At 38.6% G+C, this 14967-nt stretch overlaps 1 protein-coding gene across 1 annotated transcript in view; it reads right to left on the minus strand.

The window, feature by feature from the left end:
- The window catches only part of CEP192 (centrosomal protein 192), a 1162204-nt gene that overhangs the window by 98958 nt on the left and 1048279 nt on the right, over window positions 1–14967 (minus strand). Inside the window, exons 40-42 of the mRNA XM_053715857.1 lie at window positions 4671–4808; window positions 4448–4526; window positions 4198–4252 (exon numbers count right to left, since the gene is read on the minus strand). Of these exons, the coding sequence (XP_053571832.1) occupies window positions 4198–4252; window positions 4448–4526; window positions 4671–4808 (272 nt within the window). The remainder of the gene's footprint in view (window positions 1–4197; window positions 4253–4447; window positions 4527–4670; window positions 4809–14967) is intronic.

Consider the following 14967-nt stretch of genomic DNA (forward strand, 5'->3'; position numbering starts at 1 on the left):
GTCATGGGGCCTAAAAGAAATACAACAGAGTGTTTCCTAAACTAGCCATGTGGGTTAATGACCCTTAAACAAGCCACAAAGACCCCTAAAAGTCCCACAAAAAAACGTTATTGCAATAATAATAAAAACGTTTTTTCTTATCAGTGTCACCAGTAACTATTGAGCCCTTTGTGCAAGCTGGGATTCTTACTAAGTCTCTGAATACTGCTTACCCTTCCCTCATGTGGACATTTTCAGCCTTTTCTAGAATTAACACAGTCTGTCTAGAAAAAATTAGACTGAACATACCTCAAAGCAGTTTAGCCTGCAAACTGTCCCCCCAACTGAAGTTTTCCTGTACTCCTCAGTCCTTTTGAGAACAGCAGTGGATTTTAGTTACAAAGTGCTAAAATCATCATCCTCCCTGCAGAAATCTTCATCTCTTTTCTGCCAGAAAGTAAATAGTACACACCGGTACCATTTAAAATAACAAACTTTTGCTTGAGAAAATAAAAACTAACATTTTTGTCACCACACTCACTTTACCCTTCCTAGCAGTTAGAGTAGGCAAAGAGAATGACTGGGGGTGGAGCTAAGGGAGGAGCTATACAGACAGCTCTGCTGTGGGTGCTCTCTTTGCCACTTCCTGTAGGGAAGGAGAATATCCCACAAGTATGGATGAATCCGTGGACTCAATACATCTTATAAGAGAAAAGGGAATCGCATCCGATGCTGCAGTCATGAGACCTAAAACTTCCATGCACATAGCCACTGAAGGGAATGATAGAGACTGAAGGTTTAGACAAGCTAAAACTAACTTAATTTGTCTCTTGTCTGTCAAAGAAAGAGTCATGGACACTGAATCTATCTGGAAACCTAAAAAGGAGAACATTGTCTGAGGAATCAAGAAGCTCTTTAGTAAATTGATCCTCCAACCATGTTTTTGAAGCAATTACACTTGTTGTTTTGTGTGAGATTCTGCTAAATGAAAAGATTGAGCTAGTACCAAGATGTCGTCCAAATAAGGAAACACCACAATACCCTGATCTCTGATTACAGATAGGAGGGCACCGAGAACCGTTGAAAAGATTCTTGGAGCTGTTGCTAGGCTAAACGGAAGAGCAACAAATTGGTAATGCTTGTCTAGAAAAGAGAATCTCCGAAAACGATAGTGGTCTGGATGAATTGGAATATGAAGATAAGTGTCCTGTAAGTCTATTGTGGACATGAATTGACCTTGTTGAACAAAAGGCAAAATAGTCCTTATAGTCAGCATCTTGAAAGTTGGGACTCTTACAAAACAATTTAAAAATTTCAGATCCAGAATTGGTCTGAACAGATCTTCTTTCTTTGGGACAATGAATAGATTTGAATAAAAACCCAAACCCTGTTCCTGCAGAGGAATGGGAACAATCACCCCTGAAAGCTCAAGGTCTGAAACACATTTCTGAGAAGCCTGAGCTTTTACAGGGTTTGTTGGAACATGAGAATCTTCCCATGAGAGGTCTTATTCTGAAACCTATTTGATACCCCTGAGAAACAATATTCTAAATCCAGATATTGAACAGAAACTGACCAAATGTGTTGAGATAATTTCAATCTGCCAACCACCAGTTGAACTGGTTTGAGGGCCGTACCTTCCTGCAGTCTTAGGGGCTGGATTTGTTTTTTTATAAGGCTTGGATTTATTCCAATTCAGAGTTTCCAATTAGAGCCAGAGGCCTTAGGGGAAGGAGAGGTCTTTTGTTCTCTATTCTGACAAAAGAAATGAAAACGATTGAGAGCTTTAAAATTTACCCTTAGATTTCTTATCTTGGGGCAGAAAAACTCCCTTTCCCCCAGTGATAGTGGAACTATTAGAATTTAATTGAGAACCAAATAAATTACTACCAATCTAGATTTAGACACCATATCAGCATTCCAAGATTTAAGCCATAAAGCTCTTCTAGTAAGAATAGCTAAAGACATAGATTTAATATCAATCTTAATGACATCAAATATACCATCACAAATTAAATGATTAGCATGTTGAAGTAAAAGAACAATGCTAGATAATTCAGGATCTGTTTACTGTTGAGCTAAACTGTCCAACCAAAAAGTTAAAGCAGCAGCAACATCAGCCAAAGAAATGGCAGGTCTAAGAATATGGCCAGTATGTAAATATGATTTTCTAAGATAGGATTCTTAGGATAGGATCTAAATTATCCTTAAAGGAAGTACTATCTTCCATAGGAATAGTAGTACGTTTGGCAAGAGTAGAAATAGCCCCATCAACCTTAGGGACTTTTTCCCAAAACTCTAAATTAGCCACAGGTAAAGGCTATAGCTTTTTAAACCTAGAAGAAGGGTTCAAAGAAGCACCAAGTTTAGACCGTTCCTTAGTAAACATATGAGAGATAGAATCTGGAATAGGAAAAACTTCAGGAGTAACCACAGAAGTATCAAAAACAGAATTCAAAAGTTTGCTATTCTTGTTATCAAGAGGACTAGATTCCTCAATACCCAAAGTAAACAATACTTCCTTTAATAAAGAACAGATATATTCATTTCTAAAAAGAAAGGTTGATTTATCAATTTCAGTCTCTGAAGTAGGATCCTCTGAACCAGAGAAATCCTCATTATCAGAAGATACTTCAGTATGCTATCTATCAATACAAAATTAATCAGATTTAAGAGGTTAGGAGAGACCTTTCACATTTATTTGAAGGCGGAATAGCAGTCATAGCCTTCTCTATGGCTGCAGCAATATAATCTTTAATATCTACAGGAATATCATGTACATTAGACTGTGAAGGTTTAACAGTAGACGTTATTGTGCTTATATAAACATTATCAGCATGTAATAATTTTTCATAACAAGTGCCACATATTTGAGCTGAAGAAGTAAGATCAGCTAATTTACAACATACACACTTAGCTTTGGTAGAATTGTGTTCAGGCAGCTTGGTTCCTACAGTAACATCAGAGGCAGGATAAGTTTGAGACATCTCACAAAAAATAACAAAAAAGAAAAAATAACATTTAAACAAAATATCAAATTTCCTCAAAATAGCAGTTTCAAGAATGGGAAAAAAATGCTTATGAGAAAAATTGTATAAAAAAGTAAAATCAAAAGCAAGCAACCTAGCCATCTATGAATCAAAATGAGAGCAGAAAGCAAAATAGGGAGAGACTTAATATAACAAATTATGGAGCCAAAAAAAGGTGCAAATGCAGAGAAAAACACTTTTGACGCCAAAGCTTGACAAATTAAAAGAAGTAGGCAAAAAAACTTGTGTTAAAGTCGCAAGAAATAACGCAACTCGCGTCACGGTAGATGTGACTTTGTGCCAAAATTGGCGCAATAAAAAGTAACATTCTGCGTCATCATAAGCCTAAGCCCACAAACATTTTGAAAAAAATCAGACTCCAAGTTAAAACTAACTAGAACCCCAGCTAAGCGTAAAAACTCCCATAAACATAATTTCCATGCTGAAACTGTTAGACTGCAAAGGGAAATACACAGACCTGAATCATGGCAAATATATACAATATACATGTAAAACTTTATAAGATAAAGTGCTAAACATAGCTGAGTGTGTCTTAAAAAATTATATATACTTACCAGAAGACACCCATCCACATACAGCAGGCAGCCAAACCAGTACTGAAACATATCAGCAGAGGTAATGGTAGAGGAGTATAATGTCGATCTGTAAAGGGAGGCAGGAGATGAATCCCTGAGACCGATTTACAGAGAGCCTTAGAATAGATTTCCCATAGATGAAAACATGGCATCATTAGGCAATATTCCCTTTACATCCCTCAGACAAACAATGCACATAGAGAGGAACTGGGCTTCAATATGCTTACAAGCGCCTTTCAGAGAAGAAAATCAAGCACAACTTGCTTCACCACCTCTATGAGAGCCTGATTTTGAAAAAACTAAGGTATGTGTGAGATGGGCGGTGTATTTATAGGCATTTTGAGGTTTGGGAAACTTTGCCCCCTCCTGGTAGGAATGACGTCACTAGCTCATGGACTCTTGCCAATAACATGAAAGAAAAGGTGCAATCTGCTCCTAACCAGAGCATCTGGAACTGGGGACCACATCTTGAACTGCTAAAACTTGTTCCAATTAGAGCTTGACTTTCAAACAAAAGCAGAGGCACGTTGCTTCTGAAAGGAAGAATCAGATTTTTGTGCCTTATACTGACAAAATGGATGTTTGAGATTTACCCTTGGACTTTTTGTCCTAAGAAAGAAAAAACTGAGAACCAAATAACATCTTTACCTAAAAAAGAATGAACAAATGTTCTCAATTTTAAATGAATAAGGATGAATCAGATTAATGATCAGAGGAAGCCCCCTGATCTGAAAAAAAAAACTCTCTCTTCTGAGGATACAGCACATTCATGAATAGAAACATTAGCCTCTGCAGGCTGTGAACTAGTAGAAATTAAATTCGGAATTGAACTTTTACTCTTACTTGGAAGCATGGCAGTGAATATTTCAGACACAGTGGATCGGATAAAATCATTGACCCCAGGGCTGAAAGCAGAAGAATTCTCAAATAAGGAAAAAACAGAATGAGCAGTAAAACATTTAGAAGCAAGAGCAGTGCCAGATTGATCAGAATGCATTCAAATATCAATACATTTATTGTATATATTAGCCTGAGAAGAAACCACAGCTTGTTTAAAAATACAAACCAGACTTCCAGGCTGACTTCGAGGGCTCAGGTTTCTGAGAAGAGGCAGACTTCTGATCTCTTGAGCATTGAAAGGAACAAAATGTATTTCCTCTTCTGTTCTTTCCTTTGGATTTTTTATCCTGAGGGAGAAAAGCTCCTACCAGTGAAAAGAGTCCAAGTGTGAACCGAAAAACATAACGTATGTAAGAACTTACCTGATAAATTAATTTCTTTCATAATGGCAGGAGTCCATGAGCTAGTGACGTATGGGATATATGTTCCAACCAGGAGGGGGCGAAGTATCCCAAACCTCAAATGCCTATAAAGACCCCTCCCACAACACATATACTTCAGCTTAACGTATAGCCAAGAAGTGAGGTGTAAAAAAGAATAAAAAAGCATACAAAAAAGAGGAACTAGAAAATAATATTGTGCTTTTATACAAAAAAATATAACCACCAAAAACAGGGTGGGCCTCATGGACTCTTGCCATTATGAAAGAAATTCATTTATCAGGTAAGTTCTTACATAAATTATGTTTTCTTTCATATAATGGCAAGAGTCCATGAGCTAGTGACGTAAGGGATAAAATACCCAAGATGTGGAAGTCCAAAAATAAGTCCGTAGAAAGGGAGGGATAAATTAAAAACAGCTATTTACGCTGAGAAATTAAATCCACAAAATAAGTTCTTATAAACAGAAGAATCAAACAGACAGCTGCCTGAAGAACTTAACTACCAAATACTGTTTCAGAAGAAGCAAATACATCAAAATGGTAAAACTTTGTAAATGTACGCAAAGAAGACCAAGTTGCTGCAATGCAAATCTGATAAACTGAAGCTTCATTCTTAAAAGCCCACAAAGTGGCAACTGATCTAGTAGAATGAGCTGTAATTCTCTGAGGTGGAGACTGTCCCACCTCCAAATAAGCCTTGTGAATCAAAAGTTTTAACCAAGATGCCAAAGAAATGGTAGAGGCTTTCTAACCTTTCCTAGAACCAGAAAAGACAACAAATAGACTAGAAGTCTTCCTGAAATACTTAGTAGCCTCCGCATAGTATTTCAAAGCTCTTACCACATCCAAAGAATGTAACAATTTCTCAAGAGAATTCTTAGCATTCGGACACAAAGGAGGAACAACAATTTCCCTACTAATGTTGTTAGAATTCACAACCTTAGGAAGAAATTTAAACAAAGTCCGCAAAACAGCTTTATCCTGATGGAAAATCAGGAAAGGAGACTCACAAGAGAGAGCATACAATTCAGAAACTCTTCTAGCAGAAGAGATAGCCAAAAGGAACAATACTTTCCAATAAAGAATTTTAATATCCAAAGAATGCATAGGCTCAAAAGGAGGAGCCTGTAAAGCCTTCAAAACCAAATTAAGACTCCATGGAGGAGAAATAAACTGAATAACAGGCTTGATACGGACCAAAGCCTGAAAAAAAACCGAATATCAGGAAGTTTAGCCATCTTTCTATGAAATAAAACAGAAAGAGCAGAGATATGTCCCTTCAAAGTACTTGCAGACAAACCTTTATCCAAACCGTCCTGAAGAAACTGTAAAATTCTAGGAATTCTAAAAGAATGCCAATAGAATTTATGAGAAGACCACCATGAATGATAGGTTTTCCCCACCCGTTAATAAATCTTCCTTGAAACAGACTTACGAGCCTGCAACATAGTATTGATCACTGAGTCAGAGAAACCTCTATGACTAAGCACTAAACGTTCAATTTCCATACCTTCAAATTTAGTGAGATCCTGATGGAAAAACGGCCCTTGAGACAGAAGGTCTGGCCTTAAAGGAAGTGACCAAGGTTGGCAAATGGACATCCGGACAAGATCCGCATACCAAAACCTGTGAGGCCATGCTGGTGCTATCAGAAACACATGCGATTGTTCCATTATGATCTTGGAGCTCACCCTTGAAAGAAGAACTAGAGGCGGAAAAATATAAGCAAATTGGTAAGATCAAAAAACAGCTAACGCATCCACCATATCCACCTAAGGATCCCTGGACCTGGAAAGCTATCTGGGAAGTTTCCTGTTTAGATAGGAAGCCATCAGATCTATTTCTGAAAGACTCCACATCTGTACAATCTGAAAAAACGCATCTGGATAGAGAGACCACTCCCCCGGATGCAAAGTCTGATGGCTGAGATAATCCGCTTCACAATTGTCTACACCTGGGATATGAATTGCAGAAATTAGACAAGAGTTGGATTCCGCCCAAGAAAGTATCCATGATACTTCTTTCATTGTTAAAGAACGGCGAGTCCCTCCCTGATGATTGACATATGCCACAGTTGTGATATTGTCTGTCTGAAAGCGAATGAAAAGTTCTCTCTTTAATAGAGGCCAAGCCTGAAGAGCCCTGAAAATAGCACGGAGTTCTAAGATATTGATTGGAAACCTCGCCTCTAGAAGATTCCAAAACCCTTGTGCTGTCAGAGACCCCCAGACAGCTCCCCAAACTAAGACTTGCATCTGTTGAGACTACAGTCCAGGAGGATCGAACAAAAGAGGCCCCTTGAATAATACGATGATGGTCTAACCACCAAGAGAGTAGAATTCTGGGATTTAAGAATATCAATTGTGATATCAGAGTATAATCCATGCACCATTGATTCAGCATGCAAAGCTGCAGAGGTCTCATATGAAAACGAGCAAAGGGGATCGCGTTTGATGCTGCAGTCATGAGACCTAAAACTTCCATGCACATAGCCACTGAAGAAAATGATCGAGATTGAAGGTTTCGACTGCCTGAAAACAATTTCATTCGTCTCTTGTCTGTTAAAGACAGAGTCATGGAAACTGAATCTATCTGGAAACCTAAAAAGGTGACCCTTGTCTGAGGAATCAAGAAACTCTTTGGTAAATTGATCCTCCAACCATGTCTTTGAAGAAACAACACTAGTTAATTTGTGTGAGATTCTGCTAAATGAAAAGATTGAGCCAGTACCAAGATATCGTCCAAATAAGGAAACACTGAAATACACTGCTCTCTGATTACAGATAGAAGGGCACTGAGAACCTTCAAAAAGATTCTTGGAGCTGTCGCTAGGCCAAATAGAAGAGCGAAAAATTGGTAATGCTTGTCTAGAAAAGAGAATCTCAGAAACCGATAGTGTTCTGGATGAATCAGAATGTGAAGATAAGCATCCTGTAAGTCTATTGCAGACATGTAATGACCTTGCTGAACAAAAGGCACATACTTGCTGAACAGGTATATCATGCACATTAGAAGTTGAAGGAACTGCAACTGGCAATGTACTATTACTGATGGAAACACTATCTGCATGTAAAAGTTTATCATGACAACTATTACAAATGACATTCGGTGGAATAATTTCTACAATTTTACAACAAATGCACTTAGCTTTGGTAGAACAGGCAGCAATGTTCCAGGAGAAACTTCTGAGACAGGATCAGATTGGGACATCTTGCACAATGTAAGAGAAAAAACAGAATTTATGCTTACCTGATAAATTTCTTTCTCTTACGGTGTATCCAGTCCACGGATTCATCCTTACTTGTGGGATATTCTCAATCCCTACAGGAAGTGGCAAAGAGAGCACACAGCAGAGCTGTCCATATAGCTCCCTTCAGGCTCCGCCCCCCAGTCATTCGACCGACGGTTAGGCGAAAAAACATAATTTATGTAAGAGCTTACCTGATAAATTCATTTCTTTCATATTAGCAAGAGTCCATGAGCTAGTGACGTATGGGATATACATTCCTACCAGGAGGGGCAAAGTTTCCCAAACCTCAAAATGCCTATAAATACACCCCTCACCACACCCACAATTCAGTTTAACGAATAGCCAAGAAGTGGGGTGATAAAAAAGTGCGAAAGCATATAAAATAAGGAATTGGAATAATTGTGCTTTATACAAAAATCATAACCACCCCAAAAAAAGGGCGGGCCTCATGGACTCTTGCTAATATGAAAGAAATGAATTTATCAGGTAAGTTCTTACATAAATTATGTTTTCTTTCATGTAATTAGCAAGAGTCCATGAGCTAGTGACGTATGGGATAATGATTACCCAAGATGTGGATCTTTCCACGCAAGAGTCACTAGAGAGGGAGGGATAAAATAAAGACAGCCAATTCCTGCTGAAAATAATCCACACCCAAAATAAAGTTTAATGAAAAACATAAGCAGAAGATTCAAACTGAAACCGCTGCCTGAAGTACTTTTCTACCAAAAACTGCTTCAGAAGAAGAAAATACATCAAAATTGTAGAATTTAGTAAAAGTATGCAAAGAGGACCAAGTTGCTGCTTTGCAAATCTGATCAATCGAAGCTTCATTCCTAAACGCCCAGGAAGTAGAAACTGACCTAGTAGAATGAGCTGTAATCCTTTGAGGCGGAGTTTTACCCGACTCAACATAGGCAAGATGAATTAAAGATTTCAACCAAGATGCCAAAGAAATGGCAGAAGCTTTCTGGCCTTTTCTAGAACCAGAAAAGATAACAAATAAACTAGAAGTCTTTCGGAAAGCTTCAACATAATATTTCAAAGCTCTAACAACATCCAAAGAATGCAATGATTTCTCCTTAGAATTCTTAGGATTAGGACATAATGAAGGAACCACAATTTCTCTACTAATGTTGTTAGAATTCACAACTTTAGGTAAAAATTCAAAAGAAGTTCGCAACAATGCCTTATCCTGATGAAAAATCAGAAAAGGAGACTCACAAGAAAGAGCAGATAATTCAGAAACTCTTCTGGCAGAAGAGATTGCCAAAAGGAACAAAACTTTCCAAGAAAGTAATTTAATGTCCAATGAATGCATAGGTTCAAACGGAGGAGCTTGAAGAGCCCCCAGAACCAAATTCAAACTCCAAGGAGGAGAAATTGACTTAATGACAGGTTTTATACGAACCAAAGCTTGTACAAAACAATGAATATCAGGAAGATTAGCAATCTTTCTGTGAAAAAGAACAGAAAGAGCAGAGATTTGTCCTTTCAAAGAACTTGCGGATAAACCTTTATCTAAACCATCCTGAAGAAACTGTAAAATTCTCGGAATTCTAAAAGAATGCCAAGAAAAATGATGAGAAAGACACCAAGAAATATAAGTCTTCCAGACTCTATAATATATCTCTCTGGATACAGATTTACGAGCCTGTAACATAGTATTAATCACAGAGTCAGAGAAACCTCTTTGACCAAGAATCAAGCGTTCAATCTCCATACCTTTAAATTTAAGAATTTGAGATCCTGATGGAAAAAAGGACCTTGCGACAGAAGGTCTGGTCGTAGCAGAAGAGTCCACGGATGGCAAGAGGCCATCCAGACAAGATCCGCATACCAAAACCTGTGAGGCCATGCCGGAGCTACCAGCAGAACAAACTAGCATTCCTTCAGAATCTTGGAGATTACTCTTGGAAGAAGAACTAGAGGCGGAAAGATAAGCAGGATGATACTTCCAAGGAAGTGATAATGCATCCACTGCTTCCGCCTGAGGATCCCGGGATCTGGACAGATACCTGGGAAGTTTCTTGTTTAGATGAGACACCATCAGATCTATTTCTGGAAGCTCCCACATTTGAACAATCTGAAGAAATACCTCTGGGTGAAGAGACCATTCGCCCGGATGCAACGTTTGGCGACTGAGATAATCCGCTTCCCAATTGTCTATACCTGGGATATGAACCGCAGAGATTAGACAGGAGCTGGATTCCGCCCAAACCAGAATTCGAGATACTTCTTTCATAGCCAGAGGACTGTGAGTCCCTCCTTGATGATTGATGTATGCCACAGTAGTGACATTGTCTGTCTGAAAACAAATGAACGATTCTCTCTTCAGAAGAGGCCAAGACTGAAGAGCTCTGAAAATTGCACGGAGTTCCAAAATATTGATCGGTAATCTCACCCTCCTGAGATTCCCAAACTCCTTGTGCCGTCAGAGATCCCCACACAGCTCCCCAACCTGTGAGACTTGCATCTGTTGAAATTACAGTCCAGGTCGGAAGCACAAAAGAAGCCCCCTGAATTAAACGATGGTGATCTGTCCACCACGTTAGAGAGTGTCGTACAATCGGTTTTAAAGATATTAATTGAGATATCTTTGTGTAATCCTTGCACCATTGATTCAGCATACAGAGCTGAAGAGGTCGCATGTGAAAACGAGCAAAGGGGATCGCGTCCGATGCAGCAGTCATAAGACCTAGAATTTCCATGCATAAGGCTACCGAAGGGAATGATTGTGACTGAAGGTTTCGACAAGCTGAAATCAATTTTAGACGTCTCTTGTCTGTTAAAGACAGAGTCATGGACACTGAATCTATCTGGAAACCCAGAAAGGTTACCCTTGTCTGAGGAATCAATGAACTTTTTGGTGAATTGATCCTCCAACCATGATCTTGAAGAAACAACACAAGTCGATTCGTATGAGATTCTGCTAAATGTAAAGACTGAGCAAGTACCAAGATATCGTCCAAATAAGGAAATACCACAATACCCTGTTCTCTGATTACAGACAGAAGGACACTGAGAACCTTTGTAAAAATTCTTGGAGCTGTAGCTAGGCCAAACGGCAGAGCCACAATCTGGTAATGCTTGTCCAGAAAAGAGAATCTCAGGAACTGATAATGATCTGGATGAATTGGAATATGCAGATATGCATCCTGTAAATCTATTGTGGACATAAAATGCCCTTGCTGAACAAAAGGCAAGATAGTCCTTACAGTTACCATTTTGAATGTTGGTATCCTTACATAACGATTCAATATTTTTAGATCCAAAACTGGTCTGAAGGAATTCTCCTTCTTTGGTACAATGAAGAGATTTGAATAAAACCCCATCCCCTGTTCCAGAACTGGAACTGGCATAATTACTCCAGCCAACTCTAGATCTGAAACACAATTCAGAAATGCTTGAGCTTTCACTGGATTTACTGGGACACGGGAAAGAAAAAATCTCTTTGCAGGAGGTCTCATCTTGAAACCAATTCTGTACCCTTCTGAAACAATGTTCTGAATCCAAAGATTGTGAACAGAATTGATCCAAATTTCTTTGAAAAAACGTAACCTGCCCCCTACCAGCTGAGCTGGAATGAGGGCCGCACCTTCATGTGGACTTAGAAGCAGGCTTTGCCTTTCTAGAAGGCTTGGATTTATTCCAGACTGGAGATGGTTTCCAAACTGAAACTGCTCCTGAGGATGAAGGATCAGGCTTTTGTTCTTTGTTGAAACGAAAGGAACGAAAACGATTATTAGCCCTGTTTTTACCCTTAGATTTTTTATCCTGTGGTAAAAAAGTTCCTTTCCCACCAGTAACAGTTGAGATAATGGAATCCAACTGAGAACCAAATAATTTGTTACCCTGGAAAGAAATGGAAAGTAGAGTTGATTTAGAAGCCATATCAGCATTCCAAGTTTTAAGCCATAAAGCTCTTCTAGCTAAAATAGCTAGAGACATAAACCTGACATCAACTCTGATAATATCAAAAATGGCATCACAGATAAAATTATTAGCATGCTGAAGAAGAATAATAATATTATGAGAATCATGATCTGTTACTTGTTGCGCTAAAGTCTCCAACCAAAAAGTTGAAGCTGCAGCAACATCAGCCAAAGATATAGCAGGTCTAAGAAGATTACCTGAACACAGATAAGCTTTTCTTAGAAAGGATTCAATTTTCCTATCTAAAGGATCTTTAAACGAAGTACCATCTGACGTAGGAATAGTAGTACGTTTAGCAAGGGTAGAAATAGCCCCATCGACTTTAGGGATTTTGTCCCAAAATTCTAATCTGTCAGACGGCACAGGATATAATTGCTTAAAACGTTTAGAAGGAGTAAATGAATTACCCAATTTATCCCATTCTCTGGAAATTACTTCAGAAATAGCATTAGGAACAGGAAAAACTTCTGGAATAACCACAGGAGATTTAAATACCTTATCTAAACGTTTAGAATTAGTATCAAGAGGACCAGAATCCTCTATTTCTAAAGCAATTAGTACTTCTTTAAGTAAAGAACGAATAAATTCCATTTTAAATAAATATGAAGATTTATCAGCATCAATCTCTGAGACAGAATCCTCTGAACCAGAAGAGTCATCAGAATCAGAATGATGATGTTCATTTAAAAATTCATCTGAAGAGAGAGAAGTTTTAAAAGATTTTTTATGTTTACTAGAAGGAGAAATAACAGACATAGCCTTCTTGATGGATTCAGAAACAAAATCTCTTATGTTATCAGGAACATTCTGCACCTTAGATGTTGAAGGAACTGCAACAGGCAATGGTACATTACTAAAGGAAATATTATCTGCTTTAACAAGTTTGTCATGACAATTAATACAAACAACAGCCGGAGGAATAGCTACCAAAAGTTTACAGCAGATACACTTAGCTTTGGTAGTTCCAGCACTAGACAGCGATTTTCCTGAAGTATCTTCTGACTCAGATGCAACGTGAGACATCTTGCAATATGTAAGAGAAAAAACAACATATAAAGCAAAATTTATCAAATTCCTTAAATGACAGTTTCAGGAATGGGAAAAAAATGACAATAAACAAGCTTCTAGTAACCAGAAGCAAAGAAAAAATGAGACTGAAATAATGTGGAGACAAAAGCGACGCCCATATTTTTTGGTGCCAAATAATACGCCCACATTATTTGGCGCCTAAATGCTTTTTGGCGCCAAAAATGACGCCACATCCGGAACGCCGACATCTTTGGCGCAAAAGGACGTCAAAAAATGACGCAACTTCCGGCGACACGTATGACGCCGGAAACAGAAAAGATTTTTTGCGCCAAAAAAGTCAGCGCCAAGAATGACGCAATAAAATGAAGCATTTTCAGCCCCCGCGAGCCTAACAGCCCACAGGGAAAAAAAGTCAAATTTTTAAGGTCAGAAAAAATGATTGATTCAAATGCATTATCCCAAATATGAAACTGACTGTCTGAAAATAAGGAATGTTGAACATTCTGAGTCAAGTCAAATAAATGTTTGAATACATATATTTAGAACTTTATAAATAAAGTGCCCAACCATAGCTTAGAGTTTCACAGAAAATAAGATTTACTTACCCCAGGACACTCATCTACATGTTTGTAGAAAGCCAAACCAGTACTGAAACGAAAATCAGCAGAGGTAATGGTATATAAATAAGAGTATATCGTCGATCTGAAAAGGGAGGTAAGAGATGAATCTCTACGACCGATAACAGAGAACCTATGAAATAGACCCCGTAGAAGGAGATCACTGCATTCAAATAGGCAATACTCTCCTCACATCCCTCTGACATTCACTGCACGCTGAGAGGAAAACCGGGCTCCAACTTGCTGCGGAGCGCATATCAACGTAGAATCTAGCACAAACTTACTTCACCACCTCCATAGGAGGCAAAGTTTGTAAAACTGAATTGTGGGTGTGGTGAGGGGTGTATTTATAGGCATTTTGAGGTTTGGGAAACTTTGCCCCTCCTGGTAGGAATGTATATCCCATACGTCACTAGCTCATGGACTCTTGCTAATTACATGAAAGAAAGGAGAACCATAGTGTGCAGTGGTGACTGTAGTTTTACAAAAAATAAATTTGAACCTGACTTAATTGCCAGGGCGGGCCGTGGACTGGATACACCGTAAGAGAAAGAAATTTATCAGGTAAGCATAAATTCTGTTTTCTCTTACATTGGTGTATCCAGTCCACGGATTCATCCTTACTTGTGGGAACCAATACCAAAGCTTTAGGACACGGATGAAGGGAGGGAACAAGTCAGGTAACCTAAACGGAAGGCACCACTACTTGCAAAACCTTTCTCCCAAAAAAATAGCCTCCAAAGAAGCAAAAGTATCAAATTTGTAAAATTTGGCAAAAGTATGCAGTGAAGACCAAGTCGCTGCTTTACAAATCTGTTCAACAGAAGCCTCATTCTTGAAAGCCCATGTGGAAGCCACAGCTCTGGTGGAAAGAGCTGTATTTCGTTCAGGAGGCTGCTGTCCAGCAGTCTCATAAGTCGGATAATGCTTTTCAGCCAAAAGGAAAGAGGAAGCGATAGCTTTTTGACCTCTCCTCTTACTAGAATAGACAACAAACCACATCAAGATTGTGTAACAGCCGTTCCACATCAAGATTGTGTAACAGCCTTTCCTTCTTAGAACTGAATTAGGACACAGAGAAGGAACAATGATTTCCTGGTTAATATTCTTATTAGAAACCACTTTCGGAAGGAAACCAGGTTTTGAACGCAAAACAACCTTATCTGCATGAAACACCAGATAGGGTGAATTACACTGCAAAGTAGACAATTCTGTAATTCTTCGAGCAGAAGAAATAGTTACCAAAAAC

Source organism: Bombina bombina, chromosome 5 (assembly GCF_027579735.1).
Source record: "Bombina bombina isolate aBomBom1 chromosome 5, aBomBom1.pri, whole genome shotgun sequence".
NCBI lineage: Eukaryota > Metazoa > Chordata > Amphibia > Anura > Bombinatoridae > Bombina > Bombina bombina.